We start from the raw sequence: 13624 nt of genomic DNA, 5'->3' as shown, positions 1-13624 counted from the left end.
TGGAAAATATAGATCCATGTTTGATATATATATGATTATTAGGTACCAAAAAAAGATTAAAAGGTTAACACGTATACATGAAGATTATAGTTAAAAGGTTAACATGTATACATGAAGATTATAGTAATAGGTAACCCGATTAAGAGTAGCGGTTACTCAGTAAAGATACATGATCATGGATAAATGTTAATGAGTACTTGCCACTCTTTATAAAGATATATAATTGTATAATTGTATATATATATTTGTATAATTGTGCACAGATATAGATTCCTGGTACGTACACGCACCAATAGTTTAATATATAGGGCTTCAATATTTTATTAGGTGCCCGAAAGATACTCTTATGTATTTTAATATATAGGGCTACAATATTTTATTAGGTGCCCGAAAGATACTTTTAACTGTTTGCCAGCGTACAGACCGCTTTTCACACACAACACAATTCCAGACAATTTTCCTTGGAACCAGGTGAAATGGCCAGTTTCAGATGGCCCTGAACGCAAACGCTTTTAACGCAACAGGAGTGTCGTCTGGACGCAGCAAAACGTTCCTTTGAAGATCCATCTGTGTTCGCCTCAGCCTACGCCAAGCAAAGATGTTAACGGCGATAATAATCATTGCCGTAACGCAAAACACGGCTAGCAGCACGTAGTAACAAAGATTTTCTCCTCCTGCATAAGCCGGCGACGCGTGGTCCATTTCAGCCAGTTGCGTCAAACGATGAGCCACCCGCGCGTTGTATGGGAGAGGTAGTGATGGGATAATTGTAGTCGCCCACGTGTAGTTCGCAAAGTAGGACCTCTCACGTATTATAGTGTTGACCCCTCTGACTGTGTAGTTTGTAGATGTCCCTGTACAACCGTCAGCTGCGACAAAGACTTGGGAATGGGCTGTGGTCCCGTCCGGACATGACACTTGAAAACCTTCCTGGTCGTATCGGATCCAGGAGCCGTTGTTCAGTCTGTAATTGAACTTATTACTGTCAAAGGGATAAAGTTTTTTCAGACCACCTTCACGTGTATGGGAGAGAGAACCGTTTAGCACTATGCCTAACTCACATGAATCCATTGATATAGGATGGAATTCAAAAGAGTCAGCTGTACAAACTTTATTATTTATGGCTTCTGAACAGTGAGTGAATTTATCTAAGTCTTTAATGACTGTATATGATTTCTTATCAGGGGAAATCAATACATGTCCCGTCAGATTGGATATTACTGGACTTGAGTTATTCGTCATGAAAGTTGGGAACGGTGCTATTTTGTATGATTGCCAGGCATCGGAAGAATCAAAGGGGATAGTTATCATTATCCGGTAATTTTCAACGCTTACTGATATTAAGCTATAATAAAACTCTATTTTATGGGCATCTAATAAAGGAATATAACCTAGTTTCTCCCGTCCGTTCTCCAAAGTTAAAGTCAGATCTTTAATAGGCATAAGGTGTGGGGATAACACACCCTTTGTTGTTAGCGTAATAGCTTCTACATAGTCCTTTGATTTCTCAATAAAATGTAATATTTTGGTATGGATATGATCTATTTTCGAACTATAATAAGCTAACGTAGCCAGCAAGTGTTGTACTTCCATAATCTGATCGATATCACTAGAATGTTCGTTCACCAAACTCATTATTTGATTGATTGAGGATAACTGGCTACGCAGTTCGGACAAAGCTAATTCGGTTTTATGTTGCAAAAACTCAATTCTCTTATTTTGATTATTTATCTTAAGACGATTTGAAATTCCTAAGCCTAAACTGGCAACAGATCCCAAGATGTTTAATCCAGCAAATATAAGTGGGTTGCGACGTTCAAGAGTATTGTGCCGCACAGACCACATCAGCAGGTCTCGAGCAAGTTCTTCTGCCTCGGCGGTTTTATTCTGCAAGTCATATGATAACATTTCCGTGACGCTTAGGGTTTGAGCTAGCGAAATCTCTGAGTTAGCAGGAAAATAACGTTGGTGCATTTCCCTTAACGAAACAGCAAACCTCAACAGGTCATTCTTTAGGTTAAGGACGTCATCCTCAGGCAGAAATATCGCCTGCATGTCTACTTCTATGACTATATTACTTGCGGTAATGAAAACGTCTTCTGTTCTTTCTATAATAGTGCCATGATTAAACTCTAATTCTTTCGTTTTAGCGCTCTTCCCACACGACAAAGATGTCTGAACGAACAATATCACTCCTAACAATAACAGATTCATTTTGAAAACCTGTAATGAGTAAAATATATGTAATAACTCATGTTAAAGAATATGTTTACATACAAATATGATATATATATATATATATATATATATATATATATATATATATATATATATATATATATATATATATATATGTTATTATACAAGTTTCATAGATACAAAAATTTCCCTCACTTCATCTACCCTTCTATAGTTTCTGATATGTGCCAATGGAACGATTCTCATATCAGTGGGTTGGGATACGTTTTGAACCCTAAATCTATTGGCCGTTAATGTTTCTAAAATGTTAAACGGGCCTTCAAACTTAGGTGTCAGTTTATAATTTAAACCTTTACCTACGTATACTTGTATGTATACCTTATCGCCCACGGCATATGTTCTAGTTGGCTTAGCTATTTTATCATGATTTCTTTTCATTATAATTTGTGATTCTTCTAGATTCTTACGAAGTATATTATATCGACTTATGCTTGCATCCATAACATCCTTTAGAGGATTTGATAAATTGGTTGTAGGCGTTAATACATGAAAAGGCGTTCTAGCTGGGGTACCGTACAGTGCCTCGTGCGGTGACATTTTAATAGATACATGATATGAGTGATTAAGAGTTAAGCGCTTAGTACCGCAGGTATGGCAATGTCCCAGTTGGGGTCCATCCCCCCAAGGTGACCCTTAAAATGATTAAAACCTTACGATTTGCCCTTTCCACTAGCCCGTTAGACTCTGGGTGGTAGATCATGGTATTGATTTTCTTTATGCAAAGGAATTCACACAAGGAGTTAAGGAAGTGATTATTGAATTCTCCGCCAGAGTCTGATATGACCATGTGTGGAATTCTATGTTTACAAATGTAGCACTCGTAAAACTTCCTAGCGCACTCGACTGCGGTTTTAGTTTTTAAGCGCTATCATTTGTATATCGCGTCAAGGCATCCATGATTACTAAGAGGTGCTATTTCCTCGTCTGACTCGTAAAACTTCCTAGCGCACTCGACTGCGGTTTTAGTTTTAAGCGCTATCAGTTCTGTATATCGAGTCAAGGCATCTATGATTACTAGGAGGTGCTTATTTCCTCTGTCTGACTCGTAAAACCCTGTTAATAAATCTAAGTGTATTCTTTCAAAGGGTTGATTTGGCACGGGATAAGCCCCTAGGCTGACAGGTGTCTTCGTGTGCCCTTTGTATTCTTGACAAGTGCGACAATTAGCTATGTGCTTTTTTATATCTGTAAGCATCGTATGCCAATAAAATAAGGATTTGGCTTTCTGTGACATGATGGAAAAACCCGGGTGTCCATGCAGTGGATTTGCATGCAACCATTTTAAGAAAGTGGGTACGAGTGAAATCGGTACCACCACCTGGTCATTATTCAACTGTGGTGTGTTGCGGGTTTTCCTCGTCACGGATCTACACAGGATATTATCCTTGATTATATAATTCTGCTGCTTATACTTTATATATTCCTTTTCCTTCGGATTTCCGTTTAACACGTTTAAGATTTTTTCTAACTGCTGATCTTTTCTTTGTTCCGTCTGTAATAGTTCAGCACTCCAGCCCAGATCTTCCTGTTCAGATATAGTTTTAACAATGGGCATGGAGGTTGATATATCTATTAATTCAGCTAATGGCTCCGTACAAGATGACGAGGGGTTGCGTGATAATGCGTCAGCAATGATATTTGCTTTCCCAGGTAAATACCCGATCCTCGCACCAAAGTCTTGGATGATCATATGCCACCGAGTTCGCTTAGGGCTGTGACTAAAGCCTTTAAAGAAGTCGGTTAGGGGCTTTTGATCAGTGAGAACCTTGACGGGATAACCATATATTATGAACTTAAAATGCACTAGTGAATTAATAGCGAGCCCTTCCTTGTCTTATTACTGCATATTTATTTTCGGAAGGTCTCAGTTTACGTGAATAAAAAGCTATTGGGAAAAACTGTTTATCATATTGTTGAAGCAATACACCACCTACTCCTAGGTCTGAGGCGTCTGTTGCAATAAAGAATTCCTTACCGAAGTCAGGAAATTTCAAGATAGGGGAACTACACAGTTCATCTTTCAAGGTATCGAACGCATGTTGATGTTTTTCAGACCATATGAAATGTACGCCCTTCTTTATAAGATCGGTTAGGGGAGCGGCTATGATTGAGTAGTTGCGTATAAAACGCCAATAGTAGCCACTACATCCTAGAAATTGCTGTATTCCCTTGACGTTAGTAGGTATCGGAAAGTTACGGATAGCCGATACCTTATCATGGACTACTTTAAGACCTTGACTAGACACCGTGAAACCTAAATAGACTAGTTCTGTTTTAAAAAATTCACACTTACTTATCTTTACCCTTAGGTTATGCTGTCTTAGTCTTTGTAGCACTAACTCTAATTTACGTAGATGTTCTTCTAAGGTATTAGAAAAGATTACAAGATCGTCCATATAGGCATGTAGGATATCTCCTAACAAGTCTCCAAACACAATGTTGATCATTCTAGTAAAAGTTATGGGAGCACAATGTAATCCAAAAGGCATACGCAAAAATTCATAATGTCCCCTGGCTGTGCTGAAGGCAGTGTATGGGATATTCTCTTTTTCCAACGGAATCTGATGGAAGCCTTTGAGTAAGTCCAAACTGGTAAAATATTTGTTCTGACCTAGTACATGGCACTGGGAATCGGTCAGGGATTGTTTCCTCATTTAAGCGACGAAAGTCTACGCAAATTCGCCAAGTTTGATCTTTTTTCGGTACAACTATTAACGGAAAATTATAAGGGCTGTTTGATTTCCTAATGACTCCTTCTTTTAGCATTTTACCTACTTCCTCATTTATCTCATTCTGGAATTTCATAGGAAGTCTGTACGAAGGTACATAGATAACTTTCTGTTTGTCTTTTAACCTTATTTGATGCTCGATGACATCCGTTTTTCCTAAGGTTCCATCCGTAGTGGAAAAAACATCATGATATTCAGTTAAAAGATTAAAAAATTTCTGCTGAATTTCTTCTTCTTGAATGTCTTTATTGATTTTATTTTTTATAGATTGCAAAAGGGATTCATCTGCAACTGATTGAGCGTGATTGATCTCAGCTACGGTAAGAATGCGATGTTTATAAACTTCCACTTCCAAGATATGTTGATTTTTGTGGATTACTAAAGTGGTATTCAAATGATTACAGACTTCGATGTTACATTGTTGTTGTGAGCCGACTGTATAAATGGCTTGTGTGACGGATAATCCGTGTGTTTTCAGAGTGTCGGAAAGGATTAACATTTCAGATCCCGGCAAGGTTTTCTTTACACGCACTAATATGTTCGAAGTTACGTTCGGCTCAAGAGTTTGCGTGCAAGCTGATATTACGGGTGAGCGAAAATTCTGTTGGGTCGCATGAATGATTTCTTGTGTCATGAGACAAGTGATTGGTTCTTCAATGTATGTTACTACTCTATTTTCTGTCTCCTTATTATCTAAAACTGATTTTAGGGTATTAGAAGACTTATAGAATTTTCCTTTGATATACACGCCGTGTTTTGCAGGGGCTAAGGTAATGTTTTGAGTGCCCATAGACGGGTATCCTATAATTACAGCGGGATACATATCAATGTTTTGTACAACGATAAAGGTATCGGAAAACGTGCGCTTACCGACCTTGTACTGAACATGAGTTACTCCTACCACATTTAATTCATTATTTCCTATACCCGAGAGTCTTACTCCGGACTTCTCTATAGGAAAGTTCGAAAAAATCAAATGATGAGTCCGCAAATCCATGATATTACGTGGACTACCAGAATCAAAGAATAAGGTAAATGACTTATGGTCCAAATTTACTGCATGTAAGGTTGGGTGTAACTCATCTTGACTTATAATTGCATGAATTTGTTGCTAATCTACGGGAACCTGCACAGATTTTTTGGATTCGGCCGTGTGTTTCATAGGAAAATCGATTGCCTCGCAATGATCTGATAAATGATTAAATTGATTATTTGATACAAAGGATGTTGATGTTAATGACCCAACATCGTCCTCTCCCACCCTTGGAGCTTACTACGTGGTATTTGCTTTGGTTAGCACTCCTGGAAAATTTGCCTGACCTTGCGAGTTCTGGCTAGACGGCCCAGGAACAGAGTTACTTGAAGCACGATTTGTTTGTTTCTGCTGTTGAGCAGCATTACTGTTCGCTTGTTTCTTTTTAAAGTACTGAGGACCCTTCTTTTTGTTTTCATTGGCAACTGTTTGCGTGTTTTTAGGATTCTGCTGTTGATTCTGCGAGAAGCAACGATTATATGAATGAGTGGAACTGTTGTATATTGAACAAAAACGTGTCCGACAGTCTGAAATCATGTGACCTGGTCGTTTACAGTTATAACAAACATCCCTGCCGCTTGATTATTATTGACCACGTTTACTTGTTGTGGTTTATTCTCATTTTTTGCAAAAACTTGAGTAAGCAAGGGATCAAGGTCAGTACATTTAGACATGTGTTTTTTGATCTGTTTATACACATCTAATTCCGTACTGTTGGGCTGCAGCTTTTTGTCAAAACACCGCACTAAAGCTTCAGGCAACATGACTCATGCTCGTGAGGTAAATGAGACGTATAAAATCTTTCACGGCGATTTTGGAACTTGTAACCCACGCGGAGTTACTTAAATTTACTTGATATTCATTTAGCCGGTCGGCAATTAGCGCCGCCCTCTCTACAACATTAAGCTGAGTCATAGAGGCTTGATTAAGGATGTTCCTTAAAGCAAGTACTACGTCTAAAGCCTCTTCACCGCCATACACAGCACGTAACCTAACTTTGAACTCGTCCCATGTAACCGCCTCTTGGAAAGAAACACCTCTTAGATATGCACTTGCGTCTCCTTTAGCAAAGTCTATGAAGCTTTTGGCTTCCTGTAATTGTACAGATGGGTCTGTGATGCCTTTTGCATTTAAATGAGCGTCTACAGATGAGATCCATGCCTCAACGTTTTGAGGCAGGAACCCATTGACCCGACCTTGAAAAGGTACTATTGCTGACCTCGCGCTGACGAGCGTCACTACATTCGGGTTGCCAGCCGCAGTAGTTGCCATGTTAACTTTTACTTTTTTCTTATCACTCCTATTCCTTGCGATTCTATCAAAATATCTATAAGAGTACACATGACCACTACGTAAACGCATATGCTATATACAGTAAAAATGTGTTGCAAATAATGAGAAAATCCCCCCAAAAAGATAATATTAATACAGATAATTTGATAAAGATATTATTCGGAGAACTCCTGGAAGAAAAAGCGATTAGCAACAATGAGAAAAAGAATCTGCGGGCGAGAACTCGTAGTTGAAGATTGATTCCTGTAATGAATGAAGATTAAAACTGAGTAACTCACCCCTGGAATACTGGACGATCAACTCTTGATGTACAACACTTCACTGAGAAAAAACCTGAATAGATAAAGGATCTACTTAGCTCTGGTATATATGGCAAAAGATTGTTGACGTTCCCATGACGTCACAGCCTCCCTCTCTCTCTCGCGTCGCTTCCTCTTGGCCTAATCTCCACGTCCTTGCTTGTGATCGCGCGTTGTTTCCTATGTTGGTTTCTTCCTTTCCGTTGATGTTCGATGTTGCTTCGCGTCTGGTTTTTGATTCTTGGAGATATGTGATGACAGTCGTTCACTTAAACGTCGATGTTGATGCTTGAATTCGTCTCGATGAAGGACATATCTTCGTCTTCATAGGATGTTTACAGTTGCATGTTGATTGAAGATCCTGTTTCCTCAGTTTATTATTGACTTATAGCTGGGCTTCGATGATTTTAATTCTTCGGTAGGCTTATATGGTTCTTGTGTATGTTGGTTTCCGCTTGCCACCATATATTATCTTCCGCTTTGGCGAAAGATTGATTGTCTTTTCTTACGACTGTTGTTCGTAAGCATTGTTGGTTCTACTTCTCTTCTCGCCTACGTTATATCTTAGTAAAGTTGATTCTTCTTAGAATAAGGGAGATGATTCAAATGGAGGAAGTTGATATCTTAAAAACAGCTTTATTTCTCAACTCCATCACTAGAGAGATGGTTTGGTCAGATGACCGCTCCGTTTGATAACTGGAATAGAACTAACATTTCAAAGCATCGTGTCGATAGCGAAACACTAGCTATCTCAGCGATTTACACATAAAAAAGAATAAGTAGTCCGCCGGCTCAGGTTAACAGGTTAACCGCTTCCCATGGAAGGTGTTGTGATCAGTTAACAGAGACATAAACTGATGATGTACCCAAATGCAAACCAGGCTACTGCAAGCATTGCACAGCGTGATGTAGATTCGGATTGTCACGTAGGACGCTCCTAATTCACCAATGACCCCTTAGGTCATGGATGCTATTTACAGATATGTAATTATAAATGTATTTATTACATATAATATATATATGAATATATATATATATATCTATATATATATATATATATATATATAAGTAATATCACATTTCCGTGATTCATATACATATATCGAGCTACAATGTCCTTTAATATCTAATTCACTCTACCTCGGAATTAATATATTTTCATATATGCTTAACCGAAGGGGAATTTTTTCTCGATAATAGACTTGCCTGGACTGGGGCGCGAACCCACGGAGCCTTTCAAATCCAGGAACGTCAGTGAAGCTTTTACCTACTACACCACCGCAAGAGGCTAAAAGTTCATGTCGCCTCTCACCCTCAAATACCTTTCGCGCGCAGGTAATTCATTGGTTTGGAGACAACATCAACCCACCTCGACTCCGGTAGCGTTTGTAGTGCTTTTGACAGCACGTAGCCAATCAATAAGTCATATCACATTTCCGTGATTCATATACATATATCGAACTACAATGTCCTTTAATATCTAATTCGCTTTACCTCGGAATTAATATATTTTCATATATGCTTGACCGAAGGGGAATTTTTTCTCGATAATAGAATTACCTGGACCGGGGCACGAACCCACGGAGCCTTTCAAATCCAGGAACGTCAGTGAAGCTTCTACCTACTACACCACCGCAAGAGGCTAAAAGTTCATGTTGCCTCTCACCCTCAAATACCTTTCGCGCGCAGGTAATTCGTTGGTTTGGAGACAACATCAACCCACCTCGACTCCGGTAGCGTTTGTAGTGCTTTTGACAGCACGTAACCAATCTATAAGTCATATCACTTTTCCGTGATTCATATACATATATTGAGCTACAATGTCCTTTAATATCTAATTCGCTCTACCTCAGAATTAATATATTTTCATATATGTTTAACTGAAGGGGAATTTTTTCTCGATAATAGACTTGCCTGGACCGGGGCACAAACCCACGGAGCCTTTCAAATCCAGGAACGTCAGTGAAGCTTTTACCTTCTACACCACCGCAAGAGGCTAAAAGTTCATGTCGCCTCTCACCCTCAAATACCTTTCACGTGCAGGTAATTCGTTGGTTTGGAGACAACATCAACACACCTCGACTCCGGTGCTTTGTAGTGGCTTTGATTTTTGTTTGACAGCACGAGCCAATCTATAAGTTATAATCACTTTTCCGGATTGACTATACATAATTGAGGGCTTACCACTGTCCTTTAATATCTAATTCGCTCTACCTCGGAATTAATATATTTTCATATATGCTTAACTGAAGGGGAATATTTTCTCGATAATAGACTTGCCTGGACCGGGGCGCGAACCCACGGAGCCTTTCAAATCCAGGAACGTCAGTGAAGCTTTTACCTACCACACCACCGCAAGAGGCTAAAAGTTCATGTCGCCTCTCACCCTCAAATACCTTTCACGTGCAGGTAATTCGTTGGTTTGGAGACAACATCAACCCACCTCGACTCCGGTAGCGTTTGTAGTGCTTTTGACAGCACGTAGCCAATCTATAAGTCATATCACATTTCCGTGATTCATATACATATATCGAACTACAATGTCCTTTAATATCTAATTCGCTCTACCTCGGAATTAATATATTTTCATATATGCTTAACCGAAGGGGATCATCCAAGTGGTATACCACGACAGTAAACACTATACCAGCAGATCAGATATATTTGTATTTATATATAAAAATATATGTGTATGAGTGTGTATGTAGATGTGTGCAAATATATAAGTTAAGACAACAGCTGACCCAGTTAGAGAAATCTTCCCAGTAAAAGAGTAAAATAAATTCTCTTATGCATTATGAAGTGATTTCCTCCATCGACCACAGCAATAAACGAATCATGAATGGGAAGTTAACTGATTCTGTCTTGTTCTCGCTTTCGACAGTTCTGTCATGACTCACCGCGACCCCAACACTCCAACATGGTCAGGATCCCTTTATAAGAAACTGAAGAAGATGGGAATCAAGACATCGGCTCTTGATACATTTGTGTCCCATGGTGATGACCTCCTTTACCTCTTCGATTTTCCTTACGTCCTCAAGGAAGAGTCCAGCAGAGATCAGAGGGTGGGCCAGATGATTCTCCAGATGTGGGCCAATTTCATCATCACTGGGTGAGTTTTGGGCCCTGTTATTTTTCAATCTTGTAGTCTTAAATCTTCATATGTCTTTCTCTGCTTTCACATGTGGGAAGTTATGCTTTGTGAAAGCTTACTTGTTAAGGTATTGGACTTTTTTTCATGCTGCATGTAAATATATACACATTATGAATAATAATAATAATAATAACCACAGAGCAACTAAATTTATTGTGTAGTGTAATACAATATTCAAAGTTAAAAATATAGATAGGAACTTTTGAGGGTTTGTTAAACTCATTTCCAACCATAAATGAAAATTCTACAATCAATATACTCAGGTATGTGAACTGTAAATAAGTCTGTATTGAATGCTGAGTGATTAGAAGTAGTAAGAAGTACAAGTTAGTAGAAGTAGTAAGAAGAATGGCCATTATAACAGACATAGAAGAGAAGAACGTAGATGAAAATCCTGTGAAGTTTCATCAGATTTAGAATGTTTGGTTAGGGGAGTTATATTGGCTTCATTTACTTTTGGACCATCTCCTTTTGTGGGAAAAGACCGTACGTCAACAAAATCAAGACTTGAAAATCTTCGCACTCCTTGACATATGAAAATAAGAAATGCTCTTGATTCTTAACTGCCAGCGGCATACACAAATTGAAATATCTTTTTTACACCCGTTATTTATGAGAAATTTTTTTTTTTTTTTTTCCAGAAATCTTCAAGAAGACTTGGGTCGATTTTATTTGGGGGACATTCCAAAATGGGAACCTATTGTACCTCACCAGCCTGTTGGCTACTATGAGATAGCTGTTGAGCCCTCCATGGTACATAGGCCCTTTAATGTGAAGGTAAGTTATGCAATTTTAGAAATTGGTGGTAAATAAATATATGTTTCATCATTATACTGATGTCTTTTTAAACAAATTCATCAATCATCATATGTTGAATCCTTGTGATGGTTTTGTCTCCTGTGTAAAGAAAGCAAGAAAGATAATTTTGTTTCTACAGAAAGTGAATGAGTTTAGGAATAAATTCGAGAATCAGTAAGAAGAATGAAAAATTGTTTTATTTACAGGAACTAAACTTCTGGAGGAATATTGTGCCAAACCCAGATTTACGGCATGGCTTTCGCGCGAGTCAGATTCTGCAAGATGTCAACAAACAAACCATTATGGGTGAATGCCGATCCAACGAGCATTGCGATCTGTCGCCTTAAGAGATCTGTCTTTATGATTGTTTATATTATCGTATTCTGCCAACAGCAACAAGAAGAATCTATTTCAAAATAACGCACTACCATCTCTAACAATTTACAGATTAGTCGATATTCTTATGTAAGGATTCCTTGAGACTTGAGTTTTCTTCCTGTGAAAGAAAATCGCCTCCTTTAATTCTCCTATACATTACTCGTAATTAAAGAAAACGTTTTTGCCGTAAACAATTCTTTTTATAAAGATTTTCAGTACAAGGTGATATTCAATACCATGTGCATGAATAGAATAGCTCAGTGACACTTTAATAAATTTTACAACAGAATATTAGATTTAAGATTTTGGTGAACTGCACTCATAGACATTAAAATGAAGGAGAGTAAAATTTTTAAGGCACTCTTTCTCTGGAAGGTCTAAGCATCATTCTTGGATTAATAGCTAGATTGTAGTAACCAATAGGATGGCGGGGCTGAAGTGGTTCTCATTTCAGAATACCGGTTTTGCTGTAGTTCTCCAGGCCATCTTGTGGATCCCTGGGTTTTAGGAAACAAGAATAAAAGGAAAATTGGTCACTTTTGGATATCAATGTTCTTATATTTATGCAAGCACAAGTTATTTATCATCAAGAAGGTAGCATATAAGATAAAGTAGTACTTTCTTCAGCAATAGAAATGGCTCGCCTATTTAACAAAATGCATAGAAAAAGGATGCTATGATCCCCAAAGGATTTTCTCCATTGATGACCCTATCTGCCTTCTATCCATAGCTTTATTTTTTCCAGTATAGATGACTGCTTAAGAAATCAATACCCACATAACATGGAATAATTTCTTTCTCCTTTATCCGGGCTTTTGTATGTCTAAAAATTATTGTGGTCTTGATTTCTAAATATTAATAATAATGATACCAGATGAGAAAGAAAGAAAGAAAGAAAGAAAGAAAGAAAATTGATAAGTATCAAGACCTGAAAATAGAAATAAGAAGGATATGTGATATGCCAGTGGAAATTGTACCCATAATCATAGGAACACTAGGCACAATCCTAAGACCCCTGAAAAGGAACCTGGAAAAACTAGGTGCTGAAGTAGCTCCAGGACTCATGCACAAGAGTGTGCTACTAGAAACAGTGCGCATAGTAAGAAAAGCAATGGACTCCTAAGGAGGCAGGATGCAAACCTGGAACCCCAAACTATAAAAACCACTCAATCGAATAGGATGAATGTGATAGACCAAATATATATATATATATATATATATATATATATATATATATATATATATATATATATATATATAACTAATGATAATAACAAAAAGCTAACCAACAAATGGCCATGATAAGCAAAGATTTAATTCTTTCCTACTCCTTATCTCAATCAATTATGTCACTAAACTCCAAACGGTAACTTCATCTAACCTAGTAACGACAAAGTTCGTAATCATGCAGAAGCATCTGCCCCACTCTCATCTCTCTCAGACATGGTACCAGTCATGAAGACAAAGTCAAACACTAAACCTTGGTGTCTCCAGGAGGTTCACCTTTATCCAGTGCCTTCACCTTCTTGTACAAAGGTGCCACAAGAACAGGAGAGCCAGAATCGCAATGTGACATCACATACCTGAAGGGTTCCGGAGAATGACGGATGGTTTTCATCTTTTTTCGATTAAAATTGCGATTCATAATGAGCATAGGTTCTTAAATGGAAGCCTCCACAGA

The 13624-nt window shown here is 38.1% G+C and overlaps 1 protein-coding gene across 1 annotated transcript in view; it reads left to right on the top strand.

The window, feature by feature from the left end:
• LOC135223448 (esterase E4-like) overlaps nt 1-13204 on the top strand; it is a 28772-nt gene extending 15568 nt beyond the window's left edge. The window contains exons 11-13 of the mRNA XM_064261848.1: nt 10498-10725; nt 11409-11544; nt 11772-13204. Coding sequence (XP_064117918.1) covers nt 10498-10725; nt 11409-11544; nt 11772-11912 — 505 coding nt within the window. The 3' untranslated portion in view covers nt 11913-13204. The remainder of the gene's footprint in view (nt 1-10497; nt 10726-11408; nt 11545-11771) is intronic.
• Nucleotides 13205-13624: the final 420 nt, after the last annotated feature.

The sequence above is a fragment of the Macrobrachium nipponense genome, chromosome 10, assembly GCF_015104395.2.
Source record: "Macrobrachium nipponense isolate FS-2020 chromosome 10, ASM1510439v2, whole genome shotgun sequence".
Lineage (NCBI taxonomy): Eukaryota > Metazoa > Arthropoda > Malacostraca > Decapoda > Palaemonidae > Macrobrachium > Macrobrachium nipponense.
The sequence above is the reverse complement of the archived record's forward strand: the minus strand, read 5'-3'. Positions and strand labels throughout refer to the sequence as shown.